Here is a 15890-nt window from a genome sequence, read left to right on the forward strand (position 1 = left end):
ACTCTTTCAGCAAACACTTTTATACATCAGAGGGCTTCCCTGGTGGCTCTGCTGCTGCTACTGCTAAGTCGCTTCAGTCGTGTCCAACTCTGTGCGACCCCATAGACAGCAGCCCACCAGGCTCCCCCGTCCCTGGGATTCTCCAGGCAAGAATACTTGAGTGGGTTGCCACTTCCTTCTCCAATGTATGAAAGTGAAAAGTGAAAGGAAGTCGCTCAGTCAGACTATGGTAAAGAATCTGCCTGGAATGCATAAGACCCAGGTTTGATCCCTGGGTCGGGAAGATCCCTTGAACAAGGGAATGGCTACCCACTCCAATATTCTTGCCTGGAGAATTCCATGGACAGAGGAGCCTGGCAGGCTACAGTCCATGGGATCACAAAGAGTCAGACACAACTGAGTGACTAACAGGAAAAAAAAAAATACGATCTGATTTATGATTTAGAAAGATAGTTCTGAAGAACAGTTTGTAGGAGAGCAAGTAGAAGTAAGAAAACTAAGTAAAAGGCTATTTTAGGAGATTAGTTCCAGTAGTAGCAAACTCGATAATGTTGATCATTCTTAAACTAGACCCTTTGGAGGATGGAAAACTATTATGGAATAGGACAAACTAAAGATATCTAATAGTTAAACATAACTTATAAACTTTGACTGACTCTTCAATCAGGAGAAATATAACCATAAAGAGTGGTATATGGTTCAATGTATACAAGTCAATTAATATGATATATCACATTAACAAAATGAAGGATAAAAATCACATGATCACCTTAATAGATAAAGAAAAATCATTTGACAAAATTCAACAGTTTCATGATTAAAACTCTCAACAAACTAGATGTAGAAGGAATTTACTTCAACATAGTAAAGGTCATATATAACAAGTCCACAGCTAACATCATGCTCAGTTGTGAAAAACAAGACAAGAATGTTCACTCTTGCCACTTAGATTCAATGTTCTAGCTGGAGCAATTAAACAACAAAAATAAAGTATTCAAATCATAAAGGAAGAAGTAAGTTATCTCTGTTTGCAAATGACATGATCTGCATATAGAAAACCTTTAAATACTCCACAAAAAAAGTTAGAACTATTAATAATAAACAGAGCTATAGTGATTAGAACAGTATGATACTAGCATGAAGACAGACATACAGAGGAATGTAACAGAATAGACAGCCCAGAAATAAACCCACATATATATAGTTAGTAGATCTTTGATAAAACTGCCAAGATCACAGAAAGGGTAAAGGACAGTCTCTTCAACAGATGGTGCTGGGAAAATTGGATATTCACGTGCTAATAAAAGTGGACCATTCTCTTACACCATGCTAAAAAATCAATTCAAAATCTATGAAATACCTAAATATGAGAACTGAAACTATAAAACTCTTTTATTTTTTGTCGGCAGAACATTCTTTAACATAATTTGCAGCAACATCTTTTTTAAAAAAACTCTTGAGATAACATATTGAAAAAACTTCTTGACATTGTTCTTAGCAATGAATATGATACCAAAGACACAAAAACAAAATAGACAAGCAAGATTTCATCAAACTAAAAGTCTCTGTACAGCAAAATAAACATTTTGTAGTTGTAGAAAAGTTGTCTTTTCTACAACTACAAAATGAGAAAGTGTTTGCAAACCATACATCTGATAAGGGGTTAACATCCAAAATATACAAGGGACTTCTACAGCTAAAAAATAAATAAATAAATAAATTCACAAATGGGCAAAGAACTTGAATGGACATTTCTCTAAAGAAGATATACAAATAATCAATGGGTATATTTAAAAGTATTCAGTTTCACTAATTATCAAGGAAATGTGAATCAAAACCACAATGAGATATCACATCACATCTGTTAAGACTGTTGTTATCAAAAGCAAAATAAAAGATAACAAGTGTTAGGATGTGAAGAAATCAGAACGCTTCTACACAGTAGATGGGGATGTAAAATAGTGCTGCTATGGAAAATGGTATGGAGGTTCCTCACAAAAATTAAAACTAGAAGTACCATATGATCCAGCAATCCTACTTCAGGGTATTTGTACAAAAGAATTGAAATCAGGATCTCAAAAAGGTATTTGCATTACCAGGTTCATTGCAGCATTATTGACAATAGCCAAGATATGGGAACAACCTAAATGTCCATGGACAGATGAACGAATAAAGAGATGTGCTATATACAGAGAAGGCAATGGCACCCCACTCCAGTACTCTTGCCTGGAAAATCCCATGGATGGAGGAGCCTGGTAGGCTGTAGTCCATGGGGTTGTGAAGAGTCAGACACAACTGAGTGACTTCACTTTCACTTTTCACTTTCATGCATTGGAGAAGGAAATGGCAACCCACTCCATTGTTCTTGCCTGGAGAATCCCAGGGACGGAGGAGCCTGGTGGGCTGCCATCTCTGGGGTCGCACAGAGTCGGACATGACTGAAGCGACTTAGCAGTAGTAGCAGCAGCATACTATATTCAGCTCTTAAAAAAGAAAAGAAATTGTGCAATATGGCACAGCACTGATGAACCTGGAGACATTACTGTAAGTGAAATAAACCAGTCACAAAAATACAAATCTGTATTATTCTATTTATATGTGGTGTTCAAAATAGTTAAATTTATAGAAGGAAACAGTGGAATGGTGTTTGTCAGAGAATGGAGGGAGAGGGAAATGGAGAGTTGTTGTTCAATGGATATAAACTTCCAGTTATGCAAGATGAATAAATTCTGGAAATCTGCCATTCAATGTAGTGCCAATAGTTAACAATAGTGTATTGTGGATTTTAAAATTTTGTTAAAAGATTTGTTAAGAGAGTGTATGGCTTCCCAGGTGGCTCAGTAGTAAAGAATCTGCTTGCCAGCGCAGGAGACTTGGTTTCAATCCCTGGGTTGGGAAGATCCCCTGTAGGAGGAAATGACAACCCACTTCAGTATTCTTGCCTGGAAAATCCTATAGATAGAGAAGCCTGGTAGGCGACAGTCCATGGAGTTACAAAGAGTTGAACACTACTTTGCAACTGCACACAGCACAGCAGCAAGTAGATATATCTCATGTCAAATATTCTTAACCAAAAACAAACAAAGGTCCATAAGGAAACTTCTGGAGGTGATGAATGTGTTTATTACCTTGAGCGGTGATGGTTTCACAGATGCAGGCATATGTCCAAATTCATCAAATTATATACATTAAATATATACAGGGGTTTTTTTGTATATCAGTTAGGCCCCAATAAAGCCATTTGCCAAAAATGAGAGGGTAAATATTTAACAAATGGCTGGGGTGGGGGACATCCCAAATTTGTAGTGTTTGCCAGTTTCCATGATGTAAACATCCCCACCATGAACAATGTCAAGCTACTGTGTCAAGCACTACTATGCATAATGCCAAGCTATCACTGAACTTGGAAGACATATATATTCCCTTTGTGCAGACCAGCTTCAGTACACCAGTGGATGAGAACATTTTTGGGGACAACTGGAGAAATTTGAAAGTGAACTGTATGTTGGATGATACTGAAATTATATTGACTTGGACGTAGTAATGATAACGATTCTGTGGGGAAATGCCCTTATCTTTGTGAAATAGATGCTGAAATATTCTGATGGCATCCTGATGTTTGAAGACTACATTCAGATCTGTGTATTTAGGTGTATATGTGTCTGTGTCTCTGGGTACATGTGTGTGGAGAAAGAGGAAGAGAGATGAAGAAAATGCCAATGTGTCAAGAGGTTGCTAGTTGGTGAAATGGGTGAGGGATATGTTGATACACATTAATCAGATTGTTTTTTCAACTTTCCTCTGGGCTTAACATTTTTCAAAATAAAAACTAATTTGTTGCCAACCGAAGATTTTATATAAAAATTTGAGATTGTAGTTTCTAGTAAAAGGAATCTCAGTTCAGTTCAGTCGCTCAGTCACGTCCGACTCTTTGAGGCCCCACGAACCGCAGCAGAAGTGGATGAGACAACACATAGCCTGCACGAAAGGAAAGAAAAGAGTTTTACAGGGGCCCAGTGGAGGAATCGCAGTCTACTTATGACCTGTAATGACAGCAATACTCACTTTACAACAAATTCATGTACTTGAAATGGTCCTGGACCTGCCCTGCAGATGCTACTCAAGTCAGGTCAGATTAGGATAAAGTATAGCTTGAAAGCAATGGAGCCAATGTGCTCAGTTTAAATAAGAGGAGCTTGGGACCCAGGAGGTATAGAATCCAGGCTATACAATTAAGAAGCTATGATCCTTTTGAAGTTCATAAGCATGACCCACAGAGATGTTATGGGAAGGGAGGTGGGAGGGGGGTTCATGTTTGGGAACACATGTAAGAATTAAAGATTTTAAAATTAAAAAAATTAAAAAAATTAAAAAATATTATAGATTTAAACTTAAAAACAATAATAAAATAAAATAAAATGAAGTTCATAAGCAGGATGATTGGGTGTTCACACTGTTGCATGACATGTTCAGTTCAGTCGCTCAGTCGTGTTCAACTCTTTGCCACCCCATGAACCTCAGCACGCCAGGCCTCCCTGTCCATTACCAACTCCCAGAGTCTACCCAAACTCACGTCCATCGAGTCAGTGATGCCATCCAGCCATCTCATCCTCTGTCGTCCCCTTCTCCTCCTGCCCCCAATCCCTCCCAGAATCAGAGTCTTTTCCAATGAGTCAACTCTTTGCATGAGGTGGCCAAAGTGCTGGGGTTTCAGCTTTAGTATCATTCCTTCCAAAGAAATCTCAGGGCTGATCTCCTTTAGAATGGACTGATTGGATCTCCTTGCAGTCCAAGAGACTCTCAAGAGTCTTCTCTAACACCACAGTTCAAAAGCATCAATTCTTCGGTGCTCAGCTTTCTTCACAGTCCAGTTCTCACATCCATACATGACTACTAGAAAAACCATAGCCTTGACTAGACAGACCTTTGTTGGTAAAGTAATGTCTCTGCTTTTGAATATGCTACCTAGGTTGGTCATAACTTTCCTTCCAAGGAGTAAGCATCTTTTAATTTCATGGCTGCAATCACCATCTGCAGTGATTTTGGAGCCTGAAAAAATCAAGTCTGACACTGTTTCTACTGTTTCCCCATCTATTTCCCATGAAGTGATGCCATGATCTTCGTTTTCTGAATGTTGAGCTTTAAGCCAACTTTTTCACTCTCCTCTTTCACTTTCATCAACAGGCTTTTTAGTTCCTCTTCATTTTCTGCCATAAGGGTGGTATCATCTGCATATCTGAGGTTACTGATATTTCTCCCGGCAATCTTGATTCCAGCTTGTGCTTCTTCCAGCCCAGTGTTTCTCCTGATGTACTCTGCATAGAAGTTAAATAAGCAGGGTGACAATATACAGCCTTGATGCACTCCTTTTCCTATTTGGAACCAGTCTGTTGTTCCATGTGCAGTTCTAACTGTTGCTTCCTGACCTGCATATAGGTTTCTCAAGAGGCAGGTCAGGTGGTCTGGTATTCCCATCTCTTTCGGAATTTTCCACAGTTTATTGCGTTAAACCTAATACATGGGGGAAGTGCTTTCCAGTCAGATCTTGCCCAGGCCCTCCTCCCTCATTTAGGTTACCTTCCTGACTCCTGAGAGTATTTGCATTTACGCCACTGGGCTAGAAAATGTTCAGTGAGACTAAGATGGTCTTTGACACTGAATTCCAAGCACTCAATGGAAGGTGTTTTAGTTCAGTTCAGTTCAGTTCAGTCGCTCAGTCATGTCCGACTCTTTGAGGCCCCATGAATTGCAGCACACCAGGCCTCCTTGTCCATCACCAACTCTCGGAGTTCACTCAAACTCACATCCATCGAGTCCGTGATGCCATCCAACCATCTCATCCTCTGTCACCCCCTTCTCCTCCTGCCCTCAATCACTCCCAGCATCAGAGTCTTTTCCAATGAGTCAACTCTTCGCATCAGGTGGCCAAAGTACTGGAGTTTCAGCTTTAGCATCATTCCTTCCAAAGAAATCCCAGGACCAATCTCCTTTAGAATGGACTGGTTGGATCTCCTTGCAGTCCAAGGGACTCTCAAGAGTCTTCTCCAACACCACAGTTCAAAAGCATCAATTCTTCGGTGCTCAGCTTTCTTCACAGTCCAACTCTCACATCCATACACAACTACTGGAAAAACCATAGCCTTGACTAGACAGACCTTAGTTGGCAAAGTAATGTCTCTGCTTTTGAATATGCTACCTAGGTTGGTCATAACTTTCCTTCCAAGGAGTAAGCGTCTTTTAATTTCATGGCTGTATTCTATTATTCTATTATTGCCTGTGCTTATGTAATTATTTCTCTTCTTAGGCTGCCTGCCCTAGGCTAACATCTAAAACCAATTTTAAGCTTTTTCAAACATGGTTTACCAGCTCCCTCTGCTGACCTTTCCTGAAAAGATGAAGCTGCTTAAATTCCTTATAAATTCTGAATTTTGAAATCACACTTTTGGCGTTAGGGAACTAACCCTAGTTGGGAGAACTTGATGACACAGTAGTCACCTAATTGGCCTCCTCCTATGCACTGCAGCTGCTGCTGCTAAGTCGCTTCAGTCGTGTCCGACTCTGTGCAACCCCATAGACGGCAGCCCACCAGGCTCCCCCGTCCCTGGGATTCTCCAGGCAACAACACTGGAGTGGCTTGCCATTGCCTTCTCCAATGCATGAAAGTGAAAAGTGAAAGTCAAGTCTCTCAGTCGTGTCTGACTCTTCGCGATCCCATGGACTACAGCCTACCAGGCTCCTCCATCCATGGGATTTTCCAGGCAAGAGTACTGGAGTGGGGTGCCATTGCCTTCTCCTACGCACAGTTCCTATAATAGTTCAAGAGACTAATTCTCAAGAGTCACAATTTAGGTAAGCAGAACGCCCAATTCACTGGGGATTGTGGTTTGGGGTGATTTGGCGCCCTCTAAAGGCTACCGCGAGAAGAGCAGTCGCTTACCACGTGCTCCCCTTTAAGGTTAGAGCTCCGTCGGAACTGTGACGTTTAGGAGGGTGGGCGAAAGGGGCCGAAGTCGCTTGTGGCTTTCCAATCCGACAGCTGTATTCTAATTCGTCATTGAGCTCTCCGTCGAGATCACGGAAGTTTCAACTGGTGCCCTACACAACTTTTTTTTCCCTCAGCGAGTATATTTCCTGTCATCAACATGACAGGAAAAACGGCAGGTTTTGTTTTAAACCGAGAGCACTTTGAGTAAAGTCAGCATTCCTTTATTTTTTTTATTTTCTTTTAGAGCAAACAGTTTGCGTTTGGAATTTTTTTTTTTTTTTTTTAAGGCAAACACTGTCTTTGGCTATTGGCTTTGAGAAATAATTTGTAAAAGTACCTCTCTGTGCCAACAAGGTAAGTGTCCTGGATTTTTTTCTTTTAATGGGGAAATGTTTCCAGAAGCTGCTTTCACAGAGGGTAAATATTCCCCTTGGTGAGTGCACTCCTTAGAGCTAAGTGTGATCCTCTCTTTGGAGAGTCTCTTGATTAGGGTTAAGGCAGCAGAATTAGGGAGAAAACCAGGAAGCAAAGGAACTTCTTAAGGAAACAAAGTTATGCTGTAGGGAGAAGCCACCCGGAAGGAAGATGTGGTGAGAATAACAGAATTGTGGGACTGTCTGTGATTCCAGACTCCTTTCTGATTTCATCTTTTGGATGAGATGGAATTGCCTGTCACTGAGAAACACAAAATATTCCACAAGTGTCACGTTCGGAAAGACGGTACCAAAGGAAGAACACTGGTAGAGTGATGTAATAAGAAATATAAACAGATCTAAGTCCATGCTATGCTATGCATGCTAAGTCGCTTCAGTCGTGCCCGACTCTGCGACCCCATGGACAGCAGCCCAGCAGACTCCTCTGTCCACAGAACTCTCCAGGCAAGAATACTGGAGTGGGTTGCCATTTCCTTCTCCAAGGGATCTTCCCAACCCAGGAATCAAATCCAGGTCTCCTGCATTGCAGGCAGATTCTTTACCAACTGAGCTATAAAGGAAGCTCAATGGTCGATAATTGTTATTAATAACATCTGAAGAACACGTTTAAGTCAGTCTTTTGCAAAGAATGATTCTAAAGAAAGCAAAAAACCCAACTTTGGTTCAGTTGCTCCCTTCACAAAGTTGAGTTTATTCTCACCCTGAGTTTAGATTCTAGCCCTAAGCAGAATCCATAACCCCTGCCTTTGCTTCTTTGTAAGTTTTAAATTTGATATAATTTCAAATTTATACACAGACGTTTCACAAATGCATCAAAGGACCCAGGTTCAGAGAACATTTTGTCCGTATTCGCCAGCTGTTAGTGTTTGCCACCTTCTGTACTATTGTTCCCCTCTTCCTCTGTATTTATATAAATCATAATCAGCTGTATGATTTGCTAATCATCCAAGTCTCTCCAGCTCTCAAAAATGACTGCTACATTTTATGGTGTGTCAGGTATGGGATAGGGTTTTCCTGTTGTTCAAAAATCCAACTCAGTTGATTAGGGCTTCTTCTATTAAGGAAATAAATATCAGCAACCTTTGACCTACAATGAACCTTACGATTATAGCACACTCTTATAGTTTACAAAGAGCTTAGCAGTACTGTGTCTTCCCGGCCTGTCGAACCTGCAGTATTTTCCCCAGCCTTTCAATTTACATCTATTTGGGGCATCAATTATTTGGCACTTGGGTGTTTTTGCTCAGGAAAAACACAGCGTAGTAGGTGTCTCTAGCTAGGTCTCCAGGCATAGATAAGCAGCCCAAGAGTGTCTGTATGCATTTGTACCCAGAGCATGCTGCTATTATAGGACATATTGCCTGATATCATGTGTGTCAGCCCCTGTCTACATAGTAGCATCTTCTTGTGGACAGTCGCTGGGTCTGTATTTATTACTGTTATTTAGTCACTGATTCTTAATCATTCTGGGGGCCCCCAAACTTGGTATCTGCCCTTAGAGTTACACAGAGTGCACGTGTGGAGTGAATTAATTTGCAGTCTCTTCACTGCAGCACCTTTTGCATTTTAACCAGATCACTTAACAACTATTTCTTTCATCTTATTATTGCAAAAGCACAGCACAGCAAGATCTGCCAATTCCAGACTTCTCCCTCTTGCCCTAGAAATGTATGTGTTATCGGTGGAGGCCATTTATTTCTGATTAAAAGATTTCTAGACCTTTTACTCCCCAGTCCAAAGGAAGCCAGAGGTGTGTTTGCCTATGTGTTTCCAAACTTGTTGATAAATTTTATCTGTGTGAGATATCTTCTCCAGAAAGAAGAAAGGAGGGAAGAGTTAGGGAAGTGGGAAATGAATCCTAAGTAAATATTTGGTGCCAGACAGTTTTGTGTAATTATTATCACAGTTTCAGACTCAAACAATCCTTCTGTGTGACTTTGTGTCTTATTTGCAAACAGTAAATCTTAAAGTGTGTAAGTGAGTTGTTTGGGGGGCACATGGCTCGTCAGTTGCAGAGACAGAGTTCAAACCCAGTTCTGCTGCCTCCAGAGTCCATTCTTACTGCAGACTACTCAACTCTTTCAAAATCAAAAAGAGACTCCTAAATAAACCAAAAGTCTCGAGGGGGAAGAGTGTTAAGTTTGCTGTAAATAATGAAGCCAGGCAAGAAGTTCTCAACCTTACAAAGGGCGGGATGGCAAGTAAGATTTTGAAACAGGCAAGCCTGGAAAAGCCCTCTGATGCTGCAAATCCCTGTGTCCTCCTCTGGAACCAGGTAAGTCTAAGGGGTCCAAGGGCTCAGAAGTCTTCTGCCCTCTGTAAAGTCATTAACTCCCTTTGTCTTTGTGCCGAGGGGTTATTATTTTTTTTTTTTTCCCAGAGCTTTCCCCTTTCTCATTTGTATTAACCATACCTCTTTATTTTCTAAATTTTGATGCTTTGACAGTTAAGGCCTTGCTGATGCCGATGGGACTGCTGCTCCCAGGCTTAGATAGTTCCTTGAGGTAGTAAACAGCCCTCCTGGGAGGGTGACTTTTTGAATGCAAACCAACCAATCCAGAGCCCATTTCCCCCAGTCACCTCCTTTACTGACACTCACTCTTCTTGTGCCTGAGGATTCTGATTTGGCTAGAGAGAAACTGCAAAGCCCTGAGGACAAACCCCCCACCACAAACCCAACCAGAAAGCATGGCAGCAAACCTGAGCTCAAATTAGAGAAGAGGCTCAGTAGCAGGAATCATAGGACCCTTCAGACTCTCATCCCAGTGAGATGTGCACATCGAGACTCATACTCAGATACCTAGAGTCTCTCTCGCCTCAGCGTCTTACTAGCAGACTGGCCTTAAGTCATGTTCAAAGACTCAGAAGTTACACCTGAGTCCACTTGACACTTCAAAGCCCTCCATGGAAATCCATATAGCAGATTCTACAGACCAAGATGAGATCACATGGAAATGGGGATGTTATCCTTGTCAGGAAAGATTGGAGGAAGCATGGTGTCATGACAATTTATAGCAGGTTTTTAAAATTGTAGTTTTGGGCATATGCGATATCAACATACATTTTTCTTTGATCAGATGGGTTAACACTAAGTTAATTCCAGCGAATCAGGTTTATGTCACATGGAGGGCTTTGAAGTGTCAGGTGGACTCAGGTGTAACTGCTGAGTCTTTGAACATGACTTAAGGCCAGTCTGCTAGTAAGAGGCTGAGTCGAGAGAGACTCTACGTATCTGAGTATGAGTCTCGATGTGCACATCTCACTGGGATGAGAGTCTGAAGTGTCCCATGATTCCTGCTACTGAGCCTCTTCCCTAATTTGAGCTCAGGTTTGCTGCCATGCTTTCTGGTTGGGTTTGTGGTGGGGGGTTTGTCCTCAGGGCTTTGCAGTTTCTCTTTAGCCAAATCAGAATCCTCAGGCACAAGAAGAGTGAGTGTCAGTAAAGGAGGTGACTGGGGGAAATGGGCTCTGGATTGGTTGGTTTGCATTCAAAAAGTCACCCTCCCAGTTCTGTATTACGGTCAGTCAAGCTTTCATTGTTCAAAGTTAAGAACTTCCCCTCAATTCATGTAGTATCTTTTTTGCTGGCAGGGCATGACCCATGACTAGCTACTCTTTAGGACTTTAGATGCTTTGAATAAGAATGAACATTTTTGCTGGTTGCAGTTTCTAGGATTTTGGGAGGGTTAGGTGATAGCAGTGTTTTTAATACTGAGGGAATATAAAATCTTAAGGGGATCAAGACCTTTTACTCCTCAGTCCAAAGGAAGCAACAGGTGTGTCTACGTATGTGTTCCCAAACGTTGATAAATTTTATCTGGGTGAGCTGCCTTTTCCAGAAAGAAGAGAGGAAAGGAAGAAGTCATTAGGAAGTGGTAAACGAAAGCTGACTAAATATTTGGTGCTAGGTCTTGGCTTAACTAGCTAAGAATAAGAGCAAAATTTAACTGAGTACTTACTGTGTAGCAGACACACTTCGACAACCTTTCCAACGTATCTCGGTCATTTAATTTCAGGACAATGCCTATTTTAGATAGGCATTATTATTTCCACTCTCATTGTACTGATGAGAAAACTGAGGCACAGAAAGGATAAACAATTAGCCCAAGATCATCCTGTAAATAAATGAAGCCAGCATCCAAACTGAAACAGTCTGATTTCAGAGCCCTCATATTTAGCCAAAATATGATTCTGCCTCAGCTCAGAGACAAAAGGAGGGTATCTATACCATTGTGAAAGTTGAATTCTGTGACGAGGGCTCCCTTCTAGCCTTGTCATATGAAGAAGCTCTGCTTAATCTGTATCATTCAGAACATACCATGGCCAAGCGAGTTGCGGTGATCGGAGCTGGAGTGAGTGGCCTGTCCTCCATCAAATGCTGCTTAGATGAACACCTGGAGCCCATCTGCTTTGAAAGAAGTAATGACATCGGCGGACTATGGAAGTTTACTGTGCGTAGTTCATACCCTCCCCCCTCCACCAACCATAATCTGGCCATTTGCTTTGTCCCTGCCCAGGCATGGTGGCTGTAGTCTATTTGGTGATCATTAAGAGCTTCCCAGGTTGCTCAGTGGTAAAGAATCCGCTTGCCAAAGAGAGAGATGAGGGTTCGATCCCTGGGTCAGGGAAGATCCCCCAGAGAAGGAAATGGCAATCCACGCCAGTATTCTGCCTGGGAAATCCCATGGACAGAGGAGCCTGGTGGGCTGTAGTCCATGGGGTCTCAAAAGCGACGGACATGACTGAACACACATGCATGGTGATCGTTAAGGGGGCCGCGCATCGCAGCATCACAGCTTTGTGTATGGAGTTGTGCTGACCCCACGCAGGATGCAGTCTGATAGGTGATGAACTTGGAGAATCGGCGGGGTAGGGGCAAGAGAATTTGGAGGAAAGAGGAAGAAAGAGTTAAGTCTGATACACAAACATAGGATTGAACGTTACGATGATTTCTGGACCATGAACATCCTAAGACAAAGTAGCGGAGTATCACATTGGGTAAGCTGAATCTCATTGGTGAATGTGAAGCAGATGGCACCTTAAGAAGGACAGAAGTTGGCGTCAGGGGGTGGAGCCCCAGCCCCAAGGCGTTGTTCATGTCTTTTGGAAGAGAATTGCCAAGGGAAAGGCAAGAATCTAGACCTTGTTAGGTCTAGGGGGCAGTTTTTACATTATCAGAAGAACCCAGGCACTGTTTCTCTTCTTAAGAGTGGAATGTGCAGCCCACGGTGTATGCTCAAGGTTCGGTCAGCCACTAGATGACTTGAGCATCAGGAAGTAGGGCTGGAAATGGCTAAATGACACATGAAAGGTTGTTGCTGAGTCATGAAAGACACTGAGATTCTTGGCCTTCAGAGGAGAGGAATTTAATCCGGGGCCAGCGATGAGGCTTGATTGCTCAGAGCTTTTGTATGATAAAGTTTTATTAAAGTATAAAAGAGAGAGAGAAAGCTTCTGACATAGACAGCAGAAGGGGGAAGAAAGAGTGCCCCCTGCTAGTCTTTAGCAGGAAGTTATATAGCTACTAGCAGGTTGCTAGTTAGAGAAAGGAAATGTCTCAAAACTCAGAGACTGGCACCAGGCCCCTTACCCACAACATGCATTTTGAGATAACACTGGCGCAAGGTGAGTTGTCCCAGGCCATAAAATGCTTGGCATGAATCTTGAAGAAAGGCAAGCAAATATATAGCAAATTCTAAGCAAATACATAGTTTCATTAACATAGCTTAAGAGAATATTTACATCAATAAAACATACTGGTTCTGAGCCTTACTTAGGCAAACCTACTTGAAGAAAGAGAGTCTAGGGTAAATATAGTTCATTAACATAACTTAAGAAAAATATTTCCATAAGAAAAACACATTGGTTAGCTCAAGGTTTGAAAAAAGTTAAGTTCAGGTGGAAACAGGTGTGTCGTCATGGCAACAAAGAATTTTAAAGGAAATCTATTTTGTATAGAGAAAGGAAAAAAATCTGACTTGAGTAGTTTGTTTCCTCCTGCCACTTAAGAGAGAGATAAAAGACGTTTGACATTTGCAGCCTGTTTCCTCCATTTGGAGACCCCTAGCCTCCCTACCTGCTACCCTCTCACACATGCCTCTGGCCAGAATTGGTCCTGGTTACTGGGAATATCAGGGTCTTCAGTGGGAATAAAGGGATCTGCCTCTGGTAGGGTATAAGGTGTCAAAAGATGGAGGCCCAAGTAGTAAGTGCTTCAGGGGGAAGAGAAGAGCAGCATTTGGCAGGAGCTCAGGGCTGGGGAGGTACTTTACACTGGTACGAATGAGGGAAGCCTGCATGGAGGAAGTGGCATTTGCCAGTCTTGGATGGATGGTGAAGAAAACAGAATAAGCAAATGTATGTAAATGATCACAACTCTAGGATTATAGTGTACTGTGCTGTGCTTAGTCGCTCAGTCATGGCCGGCTCTTTGTGACACTGTCAACTGTAGCACGCCAGGCTCCTCTGTCCATGGGGATTCTCCAGTCAAGATTACTGGAGTGGATTGCCATGCCCTCCTCCAGGGGATCTTTCCAACCCAGGGATCGAACTCAGGTCTCCCACATTGCAGGCAGATTCTTTACCACCAGGGAAAGAATTTTCTGAGCCACCAGGGAAACCCATAGTATACTGCTGCTGCTGCTAAGTCGCTTCAGTCATGTCCGACTCTTATGACCCCATAGACGGCAGACCACCAGGCTTCCCCATCCCTGGGATTCTCCAGGCAAGGACACTGGAGTGGGTTGCTATTTCCTTCTCCAGTGTGTGAAAGTGAAAAGTGAAAGTGAAGTTGCTCAGTCGTGTTCAACTCGTAGCAACCCCACGGGCTGCAGCCTACCAGGCTCCTCCGTCCATGGGATTTTTTAGGCAAGAGTACTGGAGTGGCTTGCCATTAGGAAAAAAAATTTAGTATTTTTTTTTCTTGTGTACTGTGGGCCTCATCAAGCCACCAAATGTCAGTATGGAAGAAAATATTCAGTCTGGTTTGTATACTTTTCTGCTATTTTACCCTATTGTTGCAGGAAGGGCGACCCCTTCCAGGGCCCGAAACTGGGCTCTTGTCTAACACTCAGAAATGAATTGTCCAGGGAGACACATCTGCTGACAAAGCAAGAGATTTTATTGGGAAAGGGCACCCGGGTGGAGAGCTGTAGGGTAAGAGAACCCAGGAGAACAGCTCTGCTGCGTGCCTCGCAGTCTCAGGTTTTATGGTGATGGGATTAGTTTCCGGGTGGTCTTTGGCCAATCACTCTAATTCAGAGTCTTTCCTGGTGGCGCATGCATCGCTCAGCCAAGATGGATGCTAATGAGAGGGATCCGGGGAAGTGGACAGACACGAAGTGTCTCCTTTCGGGAGAAAGATTTCAGGGAGACTTGTAGCCAGGTAGCCGGTTGGCTAGTTTTATAATAAGCAAGGTTGCAGTTACTCGCTTCCAGCAGACATTGTTCTGAGAATGGTGGCATCCAAGCCTGACACGACTCAGCAACTAGGCAACTCTTCCGGTTGGTGGTGGCTTATTAGTTCCGTATTCCTTATCAGGATCTCCTGTCATAAAACAACTCGTGCAAATGATTACTGTGGTGCCTGGCCAGGGTGGGCAGTTTCAATCAGTGTGCTTCCCCTAACACTGTGGTTGGCTTGGTTTCCTTCTCCTATTATAAAGTGATATAAACTAATTTTAGAAAATAATATTGCTACTGTATAGCACAGAGAACTCCACTCAATGTTCTGTGGTGACCTAAACGGGAAGGAAATCGAGAGAAGAGTGGGTGTATGTGTATATATGACTGATCCAGTTTGCTGTACAGCAGAAACTGACACAACATTGTAAAGCAAATATACTCCAGTAAAAAATAAATTTAAAAATAAAAAATAATATTGAGTTAAACAAAAGAAAAAATACAGGACTTCCCTGCCAGTCCAATGATTCAGACTTCATACCTCCACTGCAAGGGGCATGGGTTCATTCCCGGGTTGGGAAACTAAGATCCCATATGCCATGAGGCAGGGCCAAAAAAAAAAAGAAAAATATATATATAAATTAAAAATAATATCAGTACTCATGATCACTAAATAAATTAGCACTATTTAAATTTTGATGTAATTTCTTTCAGTCATACACATTTTTTTTTCAAAAATGCAATGATAATATTCATTTTCATTCATTCAAGTATTTGCGATGTCCCTCTCCCAGGACACACAGGGAACAAGAGAGACAGGGCCCCAACCCTCCTTAGAAGCTAGTGGGCAACAGAAACTGTAAACAGATCATTGCAATGCAGTGTAATCAATTCTGTGCTCAAAGTTCAGGGTACTAGGTTGGGGCAGCAAGTGCGATAGCTGCCTTGTGAAGATCTATAGCGTTATGGAAGGCTTCTTAGAGAATGTGATAGCAAAGAAAGAGACTTGAAGAAGAAATAAGAGATTAGCTTTGAACAAGTTCATTGGTGTCCTTAATACAGGTCTTTTT

The 15890-nt window shown here is 42.1% G+C and overlaps 1 protein-coding gene across 2 annotated transcripts in view; it reads left to right on the plus strand.

Annotated features, from left to right (window-relative positions):
- Nucleotides 7002-15890, plus strand: part of FMO4 (flavin containing monooxygenase 4) — a 39865-nt gene continuing 30976 nt past the window's right edge. For both annotated transcript variants that reach the window (XM_013970175.2, XM_005690637.3), the window contains exons 1-2: nt 7002-7339; nt 11731-11870. In XM_013970175.2, coding sequence (XP_013825629.1) covers nt 11739-11870 — 132 coding nt within the window. In that variant the 5' untranslated portion in view covers nt 7002-7339; nt 11731-11738. The remainder of the gene's footprint in view (nt 7340-11730; nt 11871-15890) is intronic.

The sequence above is a fragment of the Capra hircus genome, chromosome 16 (assembly GCF_001704415.2).
Source record: "Capra hircus breed San Clemente chromosome 16, ASM170441v1, whole genome shotgun sequence".
Classification (NCBI taxonomy): Eukaryota; Metazoa; Chordata; class Mammalia; order Artiodactyla; family Bovidae; genus Capra; species Capra hircus.